Source organism: Eubalaena glacialis, chromosome 3 (genome assembly GCF_028564815.1).
Source record: "Eubalaena glacialis isolate mEubGla1 chromosome 3, mEubGla1.1.hap2.+ XY, whole genome shotgun sequence".
Taxonomy (NCBI): domain Eukaryota; kingdom Metazoa; phylum Chordata; class Mammalia; order Artiodactyla; family Balaenidae; genus Eubalaena; species Eubalaena glacialis.
The window spans coordinates 85,311,591-85,332,807 of NC_083718.1; the positions used below are offsets into that span (position 1 = coordinate 85,311,591).

The window sequence follows — 21,217 nt, forward strand, 5'->3', positions numbered from 1 at the left end:
GAGAAATCAAGCCAATCAGGAGGCTGCTCCTGGTCACATGACGCGGGTCCCTCTCGCCCTAACAAATCCAAGGGTCGAAGACGGCGCGCCCCTGTCTACGGTGCCTCGGTGAGTAAATCTACGTTCGACTCTTTGAAGGGACTAGGTTGCGAAGTCTGAGCGGGGGATCAGAGTACGCGGGGCTGACCCTTTCAGTTCACAGCCCAGGAAGAACTCCCGATAGAAGCGCCGGTGTCAAGTCAAAGACGTTGAACAGTCGAATATCACAAAACATCACATTCCACCAAGTATTCTTCCGGCTTTACTGCCTTGTTTACCATTTAGTTTAACATGCGTGCATGTCTTGCCTTCCTCTGAATGACATCCGAAACAGATCTACACTTTGCCTCAAACGCAATACTGGGCACAGTGATTGAGTTGAGTAAATATTTGATAAATGAACGAATAACGCCCATTTATTTGATAAATAGACAGGAATAAAGACCTGTCCAAAAGGGCCACGGAAGGCGATCAGAAACCTAACACAATCTTCCTGTGATCCAAGCCCTTAGCCTCTCTCAGTTACCTATGCTCCAAAGGGCATGGAGACTCAGAGAAATTCCCCATTCTAGTCTAGTCTTCGTACTAACCCCGCTCAATTTTAACAAAATACCCTGGAGATTATGAACCCTGATGGGGATATGAAGACCTGACTATCTCTCTCTGAACAGACTGTAAGCTGCTAGAGAGCAAGGACTGTGTTTCACCCTTGTATCTCCAGCTCCTCCCATGACGTAAGTCTGTACATAGTAGGGGCTCAATAATTATTCGTGGAATGAATAAATGAAGAGGAATGGAGGGAAAATCCTAGGTATTGCAGCCCCCAACATGGGCCTGGTTATCCTCTATCCGGATGTCTTCTGGGTCTTCAAAAGGGAACATAGGACCTGAACGTCCAGAAAATATCTCCAAGCATTTACCTCTGCCTTCTACCCCCTGCCTCATCAAGATCTAAAATAATTGTTTCCCTGCTGCCACCTGCTGGGTTATTCATCTTCCTTTAGGTACTGAAGGTAGACAAATTTCAAATGCTTGGATTACCACTTATAATTCCATAGCAGTGGGATTGTGTAACATTGAAGTATTTTATGATTCTGATTTTAAAATTGGAAATAGACCAATAAAACCCTGACTTACCAAGGCGGTAAGTCAACAGGGGGATCTTCTCCCTCGGATTTGATCTATGAATTAGATTTCAGCCCTCCTGAAAGAAGAGACCCGTTTTGTAGCTTCTTAGGCGTTTTTGTTTCTCCTTTACGTACCAGAAAATAGCTACTGTTACTCCTACCACCTTGTATTATGTCAGTCTGTTTGCTTGTTCATCTCCCTCATAAGACTGTGAACATTTCAGGGCAAAGATTACATCTTATCCATTTTTATATCTCAGACATCTAGAATAGTGCCTGGCACAGAGCAGGTGCCTAGTACATTCTCCTGAATATATGAATAGATGAAGGCAAAATTCAAAAAGTGGGGCTAGGGGTGTTTTCCATATTTTCCCCAAAACCTTGTCTTTGCCTCCACTCCCAGTCAATCCCTGGGGTGGCCTCTGAGTCATAGAGCCACTCTTCCCCAGTAACATTCCTGGCATAGCAGTACTGGGGTGACGTGGCAGGGTGTGGAAGCAGGGGCAGAACAGCACACATTGGCTTGGTGTCCCCAAGGAAATGCAAAAGGGAGTTCACCAATATATCCTTTAGAAAGGGGGGTGGCAATCTGGTGATCTCAAAATAGAGCCACACATACAGACTTGAAGAAAATAGTGTATACACAGACACACACAAACACACACAGCCTTACTAAAGTGACCTTCGTGTCTTAGGACAGTTCCTAACGTCAAAATGGAGCGGCTAGGTCAACATAGAGGCAAAATAAGAGGATGGGTATCTTATTCACTCAATTAGTCATTATTTCATTCATTCATTGAATTAGCATTATTTAGTCTCAACTACATCCTAGGCACTATGGGAATTCCTGGTACACACAGATGAAGATAAAGTCCCTGGCCTCAAAAAGATCACAGACTAATGAGAAAGACAGACACAGAAATGATTAGAATAAAACATAATAGGTGCCATCACAGAGTATGCACAAATGCTGTGTTTTGAAAACCATATTTTCAGAATAAAAAATGGGAAGAGGGCTTCCCTGGTGGCGCAGTGGTTAAGAATCCGCCTGCCAATGCAGGGGACAAGGGTTTGATCCCTGGTCCGGGAAGATCCCACATGCCGCAGAGCAACTAAGCCCGTGCGCCACAACTACTGAGCCTGTGCTCTAGAGCCCGCGTGCCGCAACTATTGAAGCCCACGTGCCTAGAGCCCGTGCTCCACAACGAGAGAAGCCACCGCAATGAGAAGCCTGCGCACTGCAACAATGAGTAGCCCCTGCTCGCCGCAACTAGAGAAAGCCCGCGTGCAGCAACGAAAACCCAACACAGCCAAAAATAAATAAATAAAATAAATTTATAAAAAAAAAAAATGGGAAGAGAAGTTGATACACTTTTTTTAAATTAATTTTTATTGGAGTATATTTGCTTTACAATGTTGTGTTAGTTTCTGCTGTACAGCAAAGTGAATCGGTTATACACATACATACATCCACTCTTTTTTAGATTTCCTTCCCATTTAGGTCACCACAGAGCATTGAGTAGAGTTCCCTGTGCTATACATAGGTTCTCATTAGTTATCTATTTTATGTATAGTAGTGTATATATGTCAATCCCAGTCTCCCAATTCATCCCACCTCTCTCCTTCCCTCCTTGGTAACCATAAGTTTGTTTGCTACATCTGTGACTCTATTTCTGCTTTGCAAATAAGTTCAGCTGTACCATTTTTCTAGATTCCACATATAAGTGATATACCATATTTGTCTTTCTTTTTCTGACTTACTTCACTCTGTATGACAATTTCTAGGTCCATCCATGTCGCTGTGAATGGCATTATTTTGATACATTCTTTTTTTTAATATTTATTTATTTATATTTTATTTGGCTGCCTCAGGTCTTAGTTGCGGTACACAGGATCTTCGTTGCCGCGTGTGGGCTCTTAGTTGCGGCATGTGGGATCTAGTTCCCTGACCAGGGATCGAACCCCGGGCCCACTGCATTGGGAGTGTGGAGACTTAGCCACTGGACCACCAGGGAAGTCCCGATACATTCTTGATAATACCACAAACTATTTGAGATTGGAACTATTCTCGAGGATTCAGGAGGCATGATCTCAAGGGTTATAGGAGCTGTGACTGGGAAGAGAGAAATGGGTGTTGAGAAGACTCCACTGTCCTATAGAATTGGAATTTTGCCAGATAGACAAGAAAGGAAAGAGATTTTAAGGAGAAGGAAAAGCATGGAGGCACGACAGTGAATTGGTGTCAGGGAAATGATGCTAGAATAGGATGATGTGGCAGGAGTTGAGGCTATGAAAGGCAGGGAGAGGCTAAATTATGAAGGACCTTGAGTGCCATGTGAATAATTATCACCTAGGGACTTCGCTGGTGGCGCAGTGGTTAAGACTCCACGCTCCCAATGCAGGGGGCCCGGGTTGGATCCCTGGTCAGGGAACTAGATCCCACATGCATGCCGCAACTAGGAGCCGGCAAGCTGCAACTAAGGAGGCTGCCTGACACAACTAAGACCCAGAGCAACCAGATAAATACAAAAAAATTAATAATTATCACCTACTAAACATCTATGTGCTTACTAAATACTGTGCTAAGCAGTTTACAAGGATTACATTTCTTAATCTTCTCAACCACCTTAAAGGGTAGGTATTATTATTAGTCCCACTTTACAGATGAGAAAACTGAAATTCAGCGGGGTAAAGCAACTTGTCCAAAGTCACACAGCTAGAAGACCTTAAGCTCAAACGCAAACTCAGGTCTGGCTGACTCTAAAGCTGTGCTCTTAACCACACTACTATTCTGCCACAAGGATTTTGGACTTTATCCTGTAGTTGACGGGGAGCCATTAAAGATTTTTGAGCAGAAGAGTGACAAAATCTGGGTTTTTAGAAAGGTTTCTACTGACAGCAGAGTGGAAAACGTACTGGAGCAGAGGGAGACTGACCTCTTCTAAATGAAAATTTCTACACTCCCAAATTCTGTACTTGGGGTAGTGGGGCTCCTGGTGTCACCGAGCGGAGTCATTCCACGGCCCATATGGGCGCGCGAACTGGGGCGAGGAGCTTGGGGTGGTCTCTACGCAGGAGTGGGCGGGGCTGAAGCTTTGAGAAGGCCTAGGGGATGGGACTAGGAGCCTGTCGACGCTCTGCTACTTCTGCCTGTAGGCGACCGGCTTCCGCCGCCCGCCCGCAGGTAGTGGTGTCGAGCACCGAGCCCAGAGAACGGTGCTGGGTGAGGGGCTGCTGGTGGCGACGCAGTTCGTGTAGGCGATATGAGCTTGGCTGGGGGCCGGGCCCCCCGGAAGACCGCGGGGAACCGGCTTTCTGGGCTCCTGGAGGCAGAGGAGGAAGATGAGTTCTACCAGACGACTTATGGGGGTTTCACAGAGGTAAGAGCCGGGCCCAGGAAGAGGGAGGGAAGAAAGGTAAAAGGAGTCCTGACGAAGGGAGAAACCTCGGACAAAGAAGGGAGCGGGGAAGAGAGAGGAGCCCTGGTAGCTGATCCTCGAGATGGGGTGGGCGAGATGGGGGGATAAACTGGAGTCCTAGAAGGGGAGCCCTGGATGGGTTTGGACGGGTCAGGAATGGTGAAGCTGTCCGGAGGACCCGCGAGTGTGGCTGAAACCTACTGTGTATTTCCCCAGTTGTGTCACTTAGTGCACTTTTGACGTGTCTAGCATACGCCAGGCACATCGTAGTCACGCGGTATATACTCGTTGGCCCACTGCCTGGTTATTAACGTGAAGTATAGAAAGGAACCTCTCAAAAAAAAATTAGAGGGACTTAGCGTACTCCTTTTTCAGCTTTCAAATCTCGTTGTATAGATGTCTTAGATAACCGTTCCTTGACTGTCCAAAAAAGTGTCCCCGTATATTTCCTTCATAAAACATATTTCAATTTGTAATTAGATTTGGTTTGCTTATTTGCTTATACTTTCCCATTAGATTGTAAGCTCTGTAAGGTCAGAGGTGGTCTGTTTTGTTCAACAGTATATGTCCAGTGTCTGGATTGAGTTGGCACTTGTTAAATTTTTTTGATTGAATCTATCCATTCTTCAATGTTTTAAGCGCCTAGAGCAAGCCAATCACTGTGACAGGCTCTATGGAAACAGAGAGAATTAAAAACACCTCTTTATCTTTACATATTCCAGACTCCAATGGGGGAATTAGCTGAGTTAACAGTCAGTTAAAATATTGTGTGATAAGGAGTAAAATAAGTGTTAAGCATAGGGTGCTGTGGTAACACATGGGAGCCAGAGTTGTTGTTTGGGATGGACATCCCTGGGGGACATGATGTTTAAGCTGAGAACAGTATGAAAAGTAGGTTTTGGGTGGATGAAGAGCCGTAGGACTGGAAGCAGGGAGAGGAGGAAGGTTAGTCCCGCGAGGGGGTGGGGCACAATATGTAAAGGCACTGAGATCCTTGTCTGGAACTCTCACATCTACTCTCATTCTCCAGGCCATGAAGGAGAATACAAGTTAGAGGGAGTAGGCATGGGCCAGATCCTGTACAGCCTTGTGAGCCATGTTAAGGAGTTTTGCTCTTCGTTCAAAGGACTGAGAAGATTATTTCATGATCAGATTTGTACTTTAGAAAGATTACTCTGTAATGAGGAAAATGATTTGAAGGAGGCAGTGGGAGTGGAGAAACATGGATAGGAGGGGTCAAGAGAAATTAAGGAAATAGAATCCACAGGACTTGGTGACTGATTAGGAATCATTACTTACACAGCCCTGACCAATTAGTTTAAAATAGAACCTTCTCATCCCTCCTCTAAAAGCCATTTTCCTATTCCTGTCATTTTACGAGTCGTTATTTAATATGTACCCTTTGTGCTTCCAAAAAGGATTTAAGGAGGCTTACCATATAAACAAAAAGTAGGAACAGTAAAAATAGAGACAGATCAGAAGTAATTGTACCAGGAGCCTCTGCTAAAATGGCAATAGCAGTTGATATTAAATTTAGCTGTGACTCTCCTGGCAGCCAAATCCTGAATTTCTTTTTTTAGTAAGAAAGAAGCATATAAGTTCTTTAAGAGAGATAAACTTATTCAGCATTAAACCTAGGGAGAATTGTATCCTTATATATAAAGTAACAGGGGTTTGGTAGATGATGTAAAAACATACTCTTATCTAGTCATGTCTCTTAATGACCCTCGATAAAAGCCAAAGGAATGGTAGTAAATACGTAACTTAGTGAAAGCATTTCAATTGGGCACTAAGCTAATGTGTAGTTGAACTACTGCCCTCTGGTGATTTGACTTAATACCAGGTCAGGGCTGAGGGGATTAATGTGTTCCCAGGTTGTCTTTCACAAACATCAGTTGGGAGGAAATGATGGTCATCAGTGCAAGACTGAACGCTGGCTGGCTTGGAGTGTCAACTGTCTGTGTTATTTGCTTACTTTGGCACCATGTGTACCAAGATTAGCCCATTAATCTCATCATTGATTGAAGAGAAAGCCACATGTTTGAGGTGCAGCCCCACCCAATTAACTCTCCTGTCCCCAACTGGTTTTTTTTCCTCTTTCCTTTCCAGTGTGGCTGCCGTTTTAGCCCTAGCTTGTATCACCTCAGGCCTTGGCTCTACTCCATGTTCTCTACTCCAGCGCATCCGACCACCTCCAGAGCTTTCTGAAACACCCCTTGTATACAGTTTTCCCCTCCCCCCAAATCTTCGGTGGCTTCCCATTATAGATAGTAGTAGTACCCAACTATTTTTCTGTCCCAACTCACCTAGGAATGAGACATATTTCTCGGTAACTTTAGTTTACTTCAACAGTGATTATCAATGCTGGGACAAGTAAGGAGAGGGAGAGGATTGAGAATCACTGGCCTGCAAGTTAAAGTCATAAGTTTATTAGCCTGACATTTAAGTTTCTCTACAGATTGAATACCTTCTTTTCAAATCTTGTAGCTCTATAGGGCAATCAGTTAATGTTGGAAGGAGGCTGTACTGGAGCCAAAAGCAGTCAGCTAGGAAGACTTCTTGCCAGAGACAAACCTTCTGCTTTACTTAGGTCTAAATGTTTATTCTATCAACATGTTATACACATTCTTGCTTCTGCGTCTTTGTTCCTGCCACTTGATCTGCCCATGATTCCTTCTTCCCTCTTGGTTATCTAAATACTACCAGTATTTTAAACCATGGCTCAAGTCATCTTCATTCTTTAGAGTCTAAAGCAGGGTTTAGTAAACTACAACCTGCTGGCTGAATCTGGCCCACTACCTGTTTTAATCTGGCCCTTTACAGAAAAAGTTTGCCAGCCCTTGTTCTAAAGGAATAAACTCTAAAGTTTAGACCTTCCCAGGCCACCTAGTCATAGCAGGTGTACCTTCCTCTGAACACCTGTAACATTTTATTGCCTTTGGTAGTTTATATGTTGCCTTGTATTAAAACTTCCTTTTATAATTATGCTGTGACATCTACTAGACTGTGAGACCCCTGAAGGTAGAGATCAAACCATATGCTTTTGTACCCCAGCACTTAACACAGTGTGCTACAGGAGAACGGCAATCAATTAATGTTAGAAGGGGTGGTGCTGGAGCCATCAGCTAGGAAAGCTTCTTGCCTGAGGCAAATGAAAGGTTGGGATGGGAAGGAGAGTGGGGCAGCCATTATCAATAAGCAGAGGGATTCTGTTCCTCTTGGAGGGGCATTAATAACTGATGCCAGTGAGAACCTCATCTCCCTATGTCCTCAGGAATCAGGAGATGATGAGTATCAAGGGGACCAGTCAGACACAGAGGATGAGGTGGACTCTGACTTTGACATCGACGAAGGGGATGAACCATCCAGTGATGGAGAAGCAGAAGAGCCGAGAAGGAAGCGCCGAGTAGTCACCAAAGCATATAAGGTGCAGGGGAGGCCTGGTTTTCTTGGACTTCCTTAATTTGTAGTCTCCCTTTCATCAGGTCCCAGTTGTCCCCACACCAATCTCATTTCCTACTGTGCTGGTTTTCTCTTCCTAAGATCTTCATCTTCTTTCTTCTATTTCTTCTCTTCTCTGGTGTCTGATTCCAATCTGTCCCCAGGAGCCTCTGAAGAGCTTGAGGCCTCGAAAGGTCAGCACCCCAGCTGGTAGCTCTCAGAAGACCCGAGAAGAGAAGGCATTGCTTCCACTAGAACTACAGGATGATGGCTCTGACAGTGAGTGGGGATGTTTGGGTCAACTGACAAAATTGAAATATGGTGATAAAGTATTGTATTAGTGTTAAGTTTACTGAAGTTGGTAACTGTACTATGGGTATATAAGGACAATTCTTATTCTTAGGAAATATACACCGAGTATTTAGGGGAAGAGAGCCATGATGTGTGCAACTTAACTCACAGATTATTCAGAAAACACACACACACACACACACACACACACACACACACAATGCAAATAGGGCAAAATATTAACAGGTGATCTGGTAAAGGATACATGGGTGTTCTTTGTACTATTCTTACAGATTTTTTGTAAGTTTGAAATGATTTCCAAATAAAAAGTTTTAAAATTAAAAAAAAAAAAATACAGAGGAGGTAGACATGAATTCAAAGATTTCTCCCTCTCTTATTTTCTTCCCAGGTCGGAAGTCCATGCGGCAATCTACAGCTGAGCACACACGACAAACATTCCTTCGGGTACAAGAGAGGCAAGGCCAGTCACGGCGGCGAAAGGGGCCCCACTGTGAGCGGCCACTGACCCAGGAGGAGCTGCTCAGGGAGGCCAAGATCACAGAGGAGCTCAACTTACGTTCACTGGGTCAGTCTGGTTTTCAGAACAGTGGGTAGAGGGGCTAAGGAGCATGAGAAAAACTGAGACCTGGAGGACCCAAAGAACTGGAAAGATGGAGATTTGGGACAAGGGAATAAGAAGAAAGAAATGGAGAGAGTAAGTGATTAGGAGCAAGGAAGTAAGCAGTTATGAGGGCTCTGAAGAACAAGTTATATTGAAGTACTTTGGTGTAAAATAAGAGTCATACAGAACTCAGTTCAGATCCTAGTTCTGCTGTTCATTTGCTGTAAGACTGCAGGCAAATTACTTGCAACCTACTTGCATCTTTCTCTCCTTGTTCACAAAATGGGGTGATGATGCCTACTTTAATGATCATGAGAATTAGAAATTGAGTAGAGTCAGTCAGTTCATGGGATACATTGCTATAAAGTAAAAATTCTTTAAAATCTTTTCAGTTTATGTGCTATTGGGCACACAGTCATGTATGGTAACATATTGTACAAAAACATACATTTCTTTGAAGGATGGTGAGGATTCTCAGATCACGAGAGGTACGTGAGAAATTGAGGTAACAGCAGATTTCGTACCTCCCATCACATGCTCACTCTGGGGCACACTTTCAGTGAGTGAAACAACAGGTGAAATCTCCTACAATATTTAATTTGTTATTTCTCTCTCTCTGAATCTGTCTCTTTTTTGACTAAGCACATATAATTGAACGTGTATAACCCAAATACAATTTCACTGTGGAGTAGAAGATTGTTTACCCAGAATATCTGGACCCAACTCATTTCAGTTTAATGATAGTTTTGAAATTTAGATAACTTAACTCCAGAAGACCACAATGACTGAGAAAAGATTTAATTCATTTCCAACATTTTCAGGATGTATTCTCGTTACATTTTTTTTTTTAATATATTAGCTGTAAAATGGGAAATATAATCTCTGTCTGTATAATGGCAATGCCGTGCTTTAAAACAGTAGCTATCTCTTAAAACATATAAATGAGAACCATCACAAATAACGTGGTCACTTGATGTCACTGTAATTACAATCTGTATCCTTTGACTACATTGATTGTTTTAGGCCACTGTAAAGAGAGTGATTCCCAGGCTTCTGATATCAGTAACTGACATAGGAGATCCTGGAGGGGCTTGTTTGGCAGGAGAAGAAATAATAAGTTCATTTTTGAACATGTTGGATTTGAAGTGTCTATGAGCAATTCATGCAGTGCTGAGAAGTCAGTTAAATACACAAATCTGATGCTTGGACAAGATATCTGGGCTAGAAATATAAATTCGGAAGTTTTAGAATATGGATGGTAATTGACATTGGAGTGGATGAGATTACCCGGGGAGAAAGCATAGAGGGAGAAGAGTAGACAGAGGCTCAAGAAGGTCCTGCAGACACTAAAATGTAATGGTCTCCTGTAAGAGGAGGAGCTTAGAAAAGAATATGAGGAGTGGCCAGAGAGTGGGAAACTCCAGGAGAGTTTGTCATAAGAGCACTAAGGAAAGAGACTGTTACAAGAGAGTAGTTGCTGAGAGCTGCTGAGACACCAGTGAAGAGAACTGAGAAGTGTCCATTGGTTTTGGTGACATGGAGGTCAGAGATGACCTTAGCACATTTTGGGGACCAAGCCATTTGGAAGTTGGTTGGGAAGCCAGACTTCTAAAATTTGGCCATGAAGGGTAGGAGAGGGAGCATCAAAGATTGGAGAGTGTGTATTTTTGGTGAGATGCAACTGAAAGAATTTAAAGACAGAAAAGAAAGAAAGGATTGTTAGTAGTGTAGGGTTTTGGAGAAATGGGAGGCGGGGTGGGAGCTAGGGCATGGGTGGAAGAATTGGCCTCCATTAAGAGGAAGGAAGGAAGGGTGGCTCATAGTTGTAGGGTTGTAAATCCAGAGCAGGACAGTGCAGTAGTTTTCATCTGATGTCTTTCAGGCACTGTCATCTCTCAGGTGTTGGGAATAGAGTTGGAAGCTTGAGAGTGAAGACTGTTTGAAATAGTTGTGGAGATAGGATCATCTGCTGGTGTTGGCGGGTCTGTTGAAGTTTGGGACCATGAATTTCTGGGGTTCCACTCTACCTATTGTGTAACTTTTCTCCAGTAGCACTCAGCAATCCAGGTCTGGGCGAGGGAGTTTACACTGACAAGAGAATGACTGATAGATTGAGGAACCTAAGCTCGATTTTAAAAGGAAAACCAGGGACTTCCCTGGCGGTCCAGTGGTTAAGACTCCGTGCTTCCATTGCAGGGGGCACGGGTTCGATCCCTGGTTGGGGAACTAAGATCCCCCATGCTGTGCTGTGCGGCCAAAAAATAAATAAAACACAGGGTTTAAATTAATAAATAAATAAATAACAAGGAAAATGAAGGCTGGAAGGGGTGATAGATAGAATGAAGAGATATTCAGGTATTAGAAGTACTGAAGAACTAGAAGAACAGAGGTGTCTAGAGTGTGGAGCAAAGAGACCTGAAGTGTGGGGCCCAGTAGGACACAGGCACATCCTGCCCAGGATGTGGGAGAATAATCAGCCTCTACCAGAGGAGAGTGGTGGCCTCCGTGGATGACAGGTTTCCCGTAAGGCAAGTTTTGGAAGGCATGCTGAGTGAGGAAATTGAGGAAATAGATGAGTTGGCTGATTATAGAGCAGGAGTTACAGAGGGTACAGGGAAGTGTTCGAGAGAAGGGTTGGAAGGTTGGCTCAAGAGAAAGAAAGCAATATTACCAACCAGAATTCAAGTACAAAAGAGGTTAAATCACTGGGGGTGTGGGGGGATGGGGGGGCAGGGGGGGGTGTAGTCCAGAGGACTCTTCTGCTCTTACTCTATCTAGAGGATTGTGTTCACAGTACCACATTTAAGGAGGACAAAGGGACCAGGAATATTTAGATCTGTTTATACATTAACAAATCTTTATTGAATTCCTGTAACGTGTGGAATGCTGCGTGACCGTGATAATGTATAGGTAATATGAGTCACAGTCACTGCCCTTAAGGAAGAGACATACATACCAACAATGAACTGCCATAGAGCAGTGTCACCGGGTCCAGCCAGGGCAACTGTTGTGAACTAGAGAGGAGTGCCTGAAAGGAGGAGCAGTTACTCAGCTCAGCTAATCGTTGCCCTGTGAGAATACAGACACAGGGTTGCCAGATTTTCTTGTTATTTTTAAAAGGGACCAGAAATCTCTGTATTTAAATGTAATTTCCTGACTTTTAAATGTCAGCAACTAATTCAAAATTTTCTTTAAAACGCTATACAAATCAAGCAGAACACGTAAGGGGGCTGCCATCTTGCAGCCTCTGCCATAGACTGTGATAAAGTACAGGAATAGAAGAGTATTTTAGGCACAGGGGTGGCAAAGGAGGGAGTGACTCAGAACCATGTTGTATGAGGAATGGTTCAGTGGAAGGGGTGTTGTGATCAGCCTGGAGAGAGACGGACACTAATTTCTTTCTTTCTTTCTTTTTTTTTTTTAATTATTAGCGCCTTTAATTATTATTTATTTATTATTTTTTGGGGGGGGCTGTGTTGGGTCTTGTTTCTGTGCGAGGGCTTTCTCCAGTTGCGGCAAGCGGGGGCCACTCTTCATCGCGGTGCGTGGGCCTCTCACTATCGCGGCCTCTCCTATTGCGGAGCACAGGCTCCAGACGTGCAGGCTCAGTAATTGTGGCTCACGGGCCCAGCCGCTCCGCGGTATGTGGGATCTTCCCAGACCAGGGCTCGAACCCGTGTCCCCTGCATTGGCAGGCGGATTCTTAACCACTGCGCCACCAGGGAAGCCCTCTTTTTTTTTTAATTGGGGTATAGTTGCTTTACAATGTTAGTTTCTGCTGTACAGAGAAGTGAATCAGCTATATGTATACATATATCCCCTCTTTTTTGGATTTCCTTCCCATTTAGGTCACCACAGAGCATTATGTAGGGTTCCCTATGCTATACAGTAGGGTCTCATTAGTTATCTATTTTATACATATTAGTGTATATATGTCAATCCCAATCTCCCAATTCATCCCACCTCCCCCTTTCCCCCCTTGATGTCCATACATTTGTTCTCTACGTCTGTGTCTCTATTTCTGCTTTGCAAACAGGTTCATCTGTACCATTTTTCTAGATTCCACATATATGTGTTAACATACGGTATTTGTTTTTCTCTTTCTGACTTACTTCACTCTGTATGACAGTCTCTAGGTCCATCCACGTCTCTACAAAAGACCCAATTTCGTTCCTTTTTATGGCTGAGTAATATTCCAGTGCATTTATATACCACATCTTTATCCATTCATCTGTTGATGGACGCTTAGGTTGCTTCCATGACCTGGTTATTGTAAATAGTGCTGCAGTGAACATTGGAATGCGTGTGTCTTTTTTTTTTTTTTAATTTTTATTTATTTATTTATTTATTTATTTATGGCTGTGTTGGGTCTTCGTTTCTGTGCGAGGGCTTTCTCTAGTTGTGGCAAGTGGGGGCCACTCTTCATCGCAGTGCGCGGGCCTCTCACCGTCGCGGCCTCTCTTGTTGCGGAGCACAGGCTCCAGACGCGCAGGCTCAGCAATTGTGGCTCACGGGCCTAGTCGCTCCGCGGCATGTGGGATCCTTCCAGACCAGGGCTCGAACCCGTGTCCCCTGCATCGGCAGGCAGAGTCTCAACCACTGCGCCACCAGGGAAGGCCCACGTGTGTCTTTTTGAATTATGGTTTTCTCAAGGTATATGCCCAGTAGTGGGATTGCTGGATCATATGATAATTCTATTTTTAATTTTTTAAGGAACTTCCATACTGTTCTCCATAGTGGCTGTATCAATTTACATTCCCACCAACAGTGCAAGAGGGTTCCCTTTTCTCCACACCCTCTCCAGCATTTATTGTTTGTAGATTTTTTGATAATGGCCATTCTGACCGGTGGGAGGTGATACCTCATCGTAGTTTTGATTTGCATTTCTCTAATAATTAGTGATGTTGAGCATCTTTTCATGTGCCTCTCGGCCATCTGTATGTTTTCTTTGGAGAAATGTCTATATAGGTCTTCCACCCATTTTTTGATTGGGGTGTTTGTTTTTTTGATATTGAGCTGCATGAGCTGTTTGTATATTTTGGAGATTAATCCCTTGTCTGTTGCTTCGTGGACACTAATTTCAACTATTTAAAGGACTGTCAAGTGGAAGACAGGTTAGACTTGTGTCCCTTATGGCCTTAAAAGGTAAAACAGTGTCAACAGGAAGTATGTTTCAGCTCAAAATGGGAAAGCATTCTAATGATTAGAGATGCCTGAAGATGCAGTGCGCTGCCTTGGATGGAAGCAAGTTGACAGGGCAGTAACGGAGGGGTATCTGGGGAAATGAGTAGGCTCTTCATCAAAGGGTCCCTTTCAGCTCTGAAGTCCTACAGTTCTGAGTGGGTGAGGAACCAAGTGGACCTAAGAAATGATGAGCAGAGAGGATGTCAAGAGGGGCAAGCAGAAAGCTTATGAAATGGGAGATGCTTGAGGGCCTTAGAGGACTTTCCTGATTGGCTTGGGTAGGCAGTGACTAGACAGCCAGGAAGATAAGAGACTGTAGGACAGAACTGGGGTTTGGGAAGACGGGAATTGACCATCCCCTCATTCCTTCCTGAAGAGACATATGAGCGGCTTGAGGCTGACAAAAAGAAGCAGGTCCACAAGAAGCGGAAGTGCCCTGGGCCCATAATCACCTACCATTCAGTGACAGTGCCACTAGTTGGGGAGCCAGGCCCTAAAGAAGAGAATGTCGACGTAGAAGGGTGAGTGAGTGAACCTCAAGGGGAGAAGAGGAGCGCGGTTTCTCCCTTCTGTATTCAGCTTGTATTCCCTCAGCCCCATCTCACTTGCTTTCCTCACACAGCTCTCTAACACCTGAGTATCTTTCAGATTCCTCTTCCTGTCATCTCCTATTTCTCTTTTAGCCTCTCTCTTCTCCTTTTCTGTTTTTCCATCCGGCTCTGCTTTGTTTTGTTCTGTCACTTAATAGATTCTCTCAGAATGTTGCCACCGACTGCCTCCTCCTCTTTCCTCACCTGTCTGATCTCTTTCTTTATCAGTTTTCTCTCCTCAGCTTTTTTTAATTTTAAAATTATTTATTTATTTGGCTGCGCTCAGTCTTTTGCGGTGTGCATGTGGGATCTAGTTCCCTGACCGGGGATCGAACCCAGGCCCCCTGCATTGGGAGAGAGGAGTCTTAACCACTGGACCACCAGGGAAGTCCCTCGGCTCTTTGTGTTTTTCTCTGTCTTTTCCCTCAGACTTGATCCTGCTCCCACAGCTTCTGCATTGACTCCCCGTGCTGGGACTGGACCCGTCATCCCTCCTGCTCGCTGCTCACGTACCTTCATCACTTTTAGTGATGATGCGACGTTTGAGGAATGGTTTCCCCAAGGGCGGCCTCCAAAGATCCCTGTTCGGGAGGTCTGCCCAGTGACCCATCGCCCAGCCCTGTACCGGGACCCTGTTACAGACATACCTTACGCCACTGCTCGAGCCTTCAAGATCATCCGTGAGGCCTACAAGAAGTACATCACTGCCCACGGACTGCCGCCCACTGCTTCAGCCCTGGGCCCTGGCCCACCACCTCCTGAGCCCCTCCCTGGCTCTGGGCCCCGAGCCTTGCGCCAGAAAATTGTCATCAAATGAAGGGATGTCTAGTCCTTAGAAACCTCTTTCCTGTCCTAACTTGGGGCTCTTAAGTTAGGGCTCTTAAGAAGCCCGCTTCTCCCCTTTGTCATGCTGGTCTTTGTCCAGCCCTTCTCTGTATTTCTTTCCCTATCTTTTCCCCTAGTTCCTACTGCTTTTGTTTGTGTTTTTTAATCTAATAAAATAGAAAGATCCCTTTTGTCTGGTGTCTAATCTAGGTTGGGAGCAAAAAGTATTTGTGAATGAGTATATATGGGCCTTTATATTTGTTTAATAGCATTTATTATGAGTTGCCCTTTTTACTTATTTATTTTTTTAAGGGTTATTTTTATGTTTTGGCCGTGCTGCGTGGCTTGTGGGATCTTAGTTCCCTGACCAGGGATTGACCCTAAGCCTTCAGCAGTGAAAGCGCCGAGTCCTAACCGTTGGACTGCCAGGGAATTCCTAGAGTTGCCCTTTTTGAATTGTAAAATATTCATTCCTCCAACAGTTTATAAACACCTTAAAATTAGACACCAAAACAAAATCCTTATACTCACCTTTATATCTCTGTATAGTCACTGCTTTGAATATAGCAGGCACCAAATAAGTAGGAACTGTGTGATTCTCATAGAACTCCAGTTTCTAGGACTCGGGCTTGTATGAAGGGGAGGAGGTGCCATGGCTCTTAGTGGCCACTAGAGGCTCTCAGGGCTGGGCAGGGTATGGGGGCTGTGTATATGTGATCTCCCACTACCCCCACCTGGCCAGAGCTAAAATAATAAAATGCTGAGCTCACTGTTCCCCCACCCTCTCCCCCGTCACTGGGCTCCTCCTGCTGCCAGGACAGTGCTCCGGTAGAACAGACAGACCAACCGACAGAAGGGGAGGTGAGAACGGAGGTGGCCACCAGGACTGGTAGGTGGGGAAGGCAGGGGCCTCACGGGTCAGAGCCTGGTGGGAGATGGGAGGAGAAGAGTGGCTCCTACTGGGAATGAAATGGAGTGTGTGCCTCTGTCACTCAGCATGTTTCTGCCGCTGTCTTGTGTTCTCCCGTAACTGTAGTTTATATTGTCAATGTACGTATCTCACACATTCTCTGAATCTTTCATATTCAGCATGGTATGTGTGGCTTGTGTTTATTTTTCACATTGTAAAAGATCATGCAAGTTTAATCCTCTCACTGTTTTTAGAGAAACTTTATCCCATTTAGAAGGCATTTCCCACCCATTAGACTGGTGTCACCTTCCTGTCCAAAGCCAGGGACAAATTATGGGAACTCAGTACCTGCTTCTAAGGCCGTACCACCCTTCCCCCAACCTGGAAGTCCCCCAGCTCCTCTGAGCCCTTGCTTTGCCTTAGGATTTAGAATTTTAGCAAACAGTGAAATCTTGATCCAACACAATAAAAGAGGAAATGAGGGTAGAGTCAGAGCACTGTCTTTCCCCCCCTGCAATCCTCCTTGCTTTCTTAAACCAGTTTAGGAAAAACTGGATTATGGGGAAGAGAGGAGGAATTTCCCTGAAGCTCTCTGCCTGCCCCGCTTCCTTTCCATAGGAGCTGGGCTTGGGGCCCGCTGTGCTTGCAGGGCTCCCGGCAGCTGTGCTAGGGCAAGAGGCACGGACAGTCGAGGTAATAGGGGAGAGGTACTGCCAGGATTTCTTATACACTGGGGAAGGCAAATTCAGCCTGGATGCCTGGGATCCCCATCCGGAGTGGGTGGAAGTTGTGGGAGCCAGAAGGAGGCTCTGGTCCTAGCTAAGCAACCTAACCTTCCCCCGTCTTCCCATGCCCAACTAGGTCTGTCCTCCAAGGCAACCAGTTTATTGTTCTGCCCCACTGACCTGTCTCTCTGTGTCCCTACTGCGTCCATGTACATCTTTCCATTGTCCAACCACTTTCCCCATGTACCCCAGGCTCCGTGAGTGCCACACTGTGGGGAGGGGGTGGGGGCCGTCATGTCATCGTATCAGAAGGAACTGGAGAAATACAGAGACATAGATGAAGATGAGATCCTAAGGACCTTGAGCCCCGAGGAGCTAGAGCAGCTGGACTGCGAGCTACAGGAGATGGACCCCGAGGTAGGGGCTCTAGCACAGTGTACCAGGGGCAGTCCCCAGGCATTTGGGAAGGGTGTGGGGCCCTGCGTGACTGAGACCAGGGCTATCTACAGGGCCTGGAGTCCCAAGAGGGTCAGGGGAATGGTGTCTGGAGATGTTTTAGGGAGTCTTGGAGGTGCCCCAGGTCAGAGGGGAGGTCTGACTTGCTCCCCAAAACTCATCCCTAAGAACATGCTCCTGCCAGCTGGACTAAGACAACGTGACCAGACAAAGAAGAGCCCAACAGGGCCGCTGGACCGAGAGGCCCTTTTGCAGTACCTGGAACAGCAGGCACTAGAGGTCAAAGAGCGTGATGACTTGGTTCCCTACACAGGCGAGAAGAAGGGTATGGAGACCCTAACATCCATGCCTCCCAGAACCCAAATGGTTGTCTCTCAAATGTCCCCTCCAGCTTCCCTCTCACCTTCCAGCTCCTAGCTGCCCAGGGACTCAGCTGCCTACACCTGCATGCCAGCTTGCACTCTTCAGCTCTTAGACGAGATCAAGGGGACCCAGGAGTCCTGAGCTTGTAGAGGACTCAGGCTTTACAGTGGCTCCTAGTGACCCAGCATTCCACCTCCTGGAGAAGGAAAGGAATCTGGAGGCCAGGATCTTAGGAGAAATGACCTGTATCTGAACCATCCTCATCTCCCCATCAGGGAAACCCTACATTCAGCCCAAGAGAGAAATTCCAGCCCAGGAGCAGATCACTCTGGAGCCTGAGCTGGAGGAGGCACTGGCCCATGCCACAGATGCTGAGATGTGTGATCTAGCAGGTGGGCAGCTGTGGGAAGTTGAGGAGTTGGGAAGATCTGGGGCAGGGGCTCCTAACCATGGCATGGGGCTAGCGGGGAAGGCCCTGAACCAGGATGTGGACGTTTTGAGAGAGCCTCAGGCAGTGGTTTTAAATTTTTCTTACTTGTTTATGTATGTATTCACTCATCTTTAAATTTAATAAGTTAACAACTCTAGGGCAATTTTACAGGGATTATAAAGCAAAACTATTCTGGCTGAAAACAGGAGGGTCTGACAGACTCCCTCACCCTGTAGTGTCTCCTTAGGGATCTTCCCTTAGCCCTGTCTCAATGTTTTAAAAACCACTGCCTTATGCAGTTTAATGGAAGGGACCCCTGGGACCAAGGGAGAGTGGAAGAGTTCAGGCTTCAAAAATGCAACAGATTCAGAATGAGGTCGGTGGGGGCCCTGGAACAAGTCCATTTTTCTCATTCCCCGTCTCCCCTCTGCTTACTCTCTCCAGCCATTCTGGGCATGTACACACTGATGAGCAACAAGCAATACTATGATGCTATCTGCAGCGGAGAAATCTGCAACACTGAAGGCATTAGCAGTGAGTGTGTTTGGGAGCATGGCACCCTGCTCTTGGCAGGCAGTCCCAGAGTCTGAGCAAAGGTAGCAAAGGGTGAAACAGGTGAATCGGGGAGAGGACATGATGCGTAAGTCATGAGAAGCAATGGGGAGGAGATTGTGGGGGACATGTTGGGGTTTCCTTCCTGCCCTCACCCACCAGGTGTGGTGCAGCCTGACAAGTATAAGCCAGTGCCAGATGAGCCCCCAAATCCCACAAACATCGAGGAGATACTGAAGAGTGTTCGAAGCAATGACAAGGAGCTGGAGGAGGTGAACCTCAATAATATCCAGGTATCTGACCCCCATCCTCTAAGCAATAACACTGGGATAACTCTGCTGACATGTGTGAGTCCCCTAGCCCACCATCCCCTATTCCCCTTTGATAGGACATCCCGATACCCATGCTAACTGAGCTGTGTGAAGCAATGAAGACAAATACCCATGTCCGGAGCTTCAGTCTGGTGGCCACAAGGAGTGGTGACCCCGTTGCCAATGTAAGGCTAGTTGACATCCCTAGCCCTCTCCCTGCACCCTGACATGCCCCGCTGGCAGGGCTGACATAAAGGGTTGTGCTGGGGGTGCTATTCCCATCATGCTCTCTTAGGGGAGCCCTGCTGGAGACTCCTACCCTCAGTCCTATGACTCACTGCTCTGAAATCCTCAGCTCATCTTCCTGAAGAGCCACAACCCTCCTACCCACGCCAACTGCACCGCACACTTAATCTCCCTGCTTTCCTGGCTACCTACTCCCACACCTGCCTCCCTCAAGCCCCACCCACAGCTCAAGGACTCTTCTCCAAGAGCTGTGTTTCCCTCTTGCTCCTGTTCTTTCTCTCCTCAGTCATCTGTGAAACTGTCCCCTAATGCTAACCCAAGTTCCTACTACCCAGGCGGTGGCTGACATGTTGCGTGAGAATCGTGGCCTCCAGAGCCTGAACATTGAATCCAACTTCATTAGCAGCACAGGGCTCATGGCTGTGCTGAAGGCAGTTCGGGAGAATGCCACACTCACTGAGCTCCGCGTAGACAACCAGGTCAGCATTCCCTTCTCCTGGTCTTTGCAGTCAGCTAACACTCACTGAGCCTCCTCCCTGAGGCAGCCACTGGGGCAGGATCTCATCTGATCTTGTTTGAACTCTCCTCTTCGTTGTCCCTATGAGGGGAGCCAAGGCAGCACCTCTCATCACCCACTCTGGAGAAACAAGCCTCTTTGACCTCCCAAAGGGTCGGTGGTCTAGGACTGTGAACAACCCAGACAAGGGTGGGTGACAGTTTCCATCTCTCCTTCCCACAGCGCCAGTGGCCTGGCGACGCAGTGGAGATGGAGATGGCCACCGTGCTTGAACAGTGCCCCTCCATTGTCCGCTTTGGCTACCACTTTACACAGCAGGGGCCACGAACTCGGGCAGCCCAGGCCATGACCCGGAACAATGAACTGCGTGAGTAGCTGCAGACGTGGTGTGTGGGGGAGAGGGCACGTAGCTGCAGAAGCTGGTGGATGCTCCTGAAAGCTGACTTAGTGACTAACAGCCTGGGGTGCTGCCAAAGTGACTCACATGAGCAGCTCAAACCCCGTAGGTGATCCGAAAGTAGACAGAAAAGCTCCTCTGCCCAAATATACCAGGAGAGAGGCGGAGGGAAGCTACACATACCTGTTTGGGGGAATGATATTTTTATTTGCTAAGTTGTTTCTTATTTTGTTAATGTGAGGGGGGAAGGGCATGTTTGGTGGCCTAAGACATTACCTCTTTATGAGTCTGGCCAAGGAACTAGAAAGAAGAAGAGCAGCTTTGCAGGAAGCAAGAGATGGGATAATGACTTGTGTTTACTCTTCTTTCTTTACAGGTCGCCAGCAAAAGAAGAGATAACACTACCCTTCCCTTTACCAACTAGAGCTCGGAGCCCTGAAAGCTTAATCCTCATCTTGTAAATAAAGGCCCTTCTGTCCGCTCTGCCTGCCTCCTTCCTTGGGCTTTGGGGTGGAAATCTTGGCGCTAACCCCCAAGGGTTACTGCCAGTTCATCAGGGGATTATTTATACTCTGGGCATCAGCAGGCAGGGAGGTTCAGGTTACCAGCAGGAGGTGGGGGAGCTCCCTCCCTTGGTGTTCCCCATAACCCTGCCAATGCCTTTAGTCTCTTCTACTTTCACAGGGTGGCCAGCCCTGGCCCTGTTTCTTGACATGTCCGGCCCCTCCCCCCGAACGCCTACCCACAACCCCCATGTTATTTGAAGGAGGAA

The 21,217-nt window shown here is 46.3% G+C and overlaps 2 protein-coding genes across 3 annotated transcripts; both read left to right on the plus strand.

Annotated features, from left to right (window-relative positions):
- Nucleotides 1–50: 50 nt before the first annotated feature.
- VPS72 (vacuolar protein sorting 72 homolog) lies at nucleotides 51–15,729 on the plus strand. Of its 2 annotated transcripts, none has more exons than XM_061186027.1 (7): nucleotides 51–108; nucleotides 4,351–4,546; nucleotides 7,860–8,012; nucleotides 8,191–8,305; nucleotides 8,727–8,903; nucleotides 14,500–14,644; nucleotides 15,143–15,729. In XM_061186027.1, exons 2-7 carry the CDS (start codon nucleotides 4,430–4,432, stop codon nucleotides 15,528–15,530), a joined length of 1,095 nt encoding a protein of 364 aa, XP_061042010.1. In that variant the 5' UTR covers nucleotides 51–108; nucleotides 4,351–4,429; the 3' UTR covers nucleotides 15,531–15,729. The 2 variants fall into 2 exon arrangements, with proteins under 2 accessions (XP_061042010.1, XP_061042011.1); XM_061186028.1 differs by having other exon boundaries at nucleotides 15,163–15,330.
- A 1,000-nt stretch (nucleotides 15,730–16,729) lies between these two features.
- On the plus strand, nucleotides 16,730–20,907 carry TMOD4 (tropomodulin 4). The gene is made up of 9 exons (XM_061186032.1): nucleotides 16,730–17,590; nucleotides 17,798–17,954; nucleotides 18,268–18,384; nucleotides 18,867–18,956; nucleotides 19,137–19,267; nucleotides 19,363–19,470; nucleotides 19,867–20,010; nucleotides 20,271–20,415; nucleotides 20,822–20,907. The coding sequence occupies exons 1-9, from the start codon at nucleotides 17,468–17,470 to the stop codon at nucleotides 20,842–20,844; spliced, it is 1,038 nt and encodes a 345-aa protein (XP_061042015.1). The 5' UTR covers nucleotides 16,730–17,467; the 3' UTR covers nucleotides 20,845–20,907.
- Nucleotides 20,908–21,217: the final 310 nt, after the last annotated feature.

Excerpts from the sequence above, each read along its gene's own strand:
- VPS72 (XM_061186027.1), top strand. The coding sequence starts at position 4,430 with ATGAGCTTGGCTGGGGGCCGGGCCCCCCGGAAGACCGCGGGGAACCGG. Across the intron at positions 4,547-7,859 it reads CTTATGGGGGTTTCACAGAG|GAATCAGGAGATGATGAGTA; the intron begins GTAAGAGCCGGG and ends CTATGTCCTCAG. Across the intron at positions 14,645-15,142 it reads GAGAATGTCGACGTAGAAGG|ACTTGATCCTGCTCCCACAG; the intron begins GTGAGTGAGTGA and ends CTTTTCCCTCAG.
- TMOD4 (XM_061186032.1), top strand. The coding sequence starts at position 17,468 with ATGTCATCGTATCAGAAGGAACTGGAGAAATACAGAGACATAGATGAA. Across the intron at positions 19,268-19,362 it reads TGAACCTCAATAATATCCAG|GACATCCCGATACCCATGCT; the intron begins GTATCTGACCCC and ends CCCCTTTGATAG. Across the intron at positions 19,471-19,866 it reads GTGGTGACCCCGTTGCCAAT|GCGGTGGCTGACATGTTGCG; the intron begins GTAAGGCTAGTT and ends CCTACTACCCAG.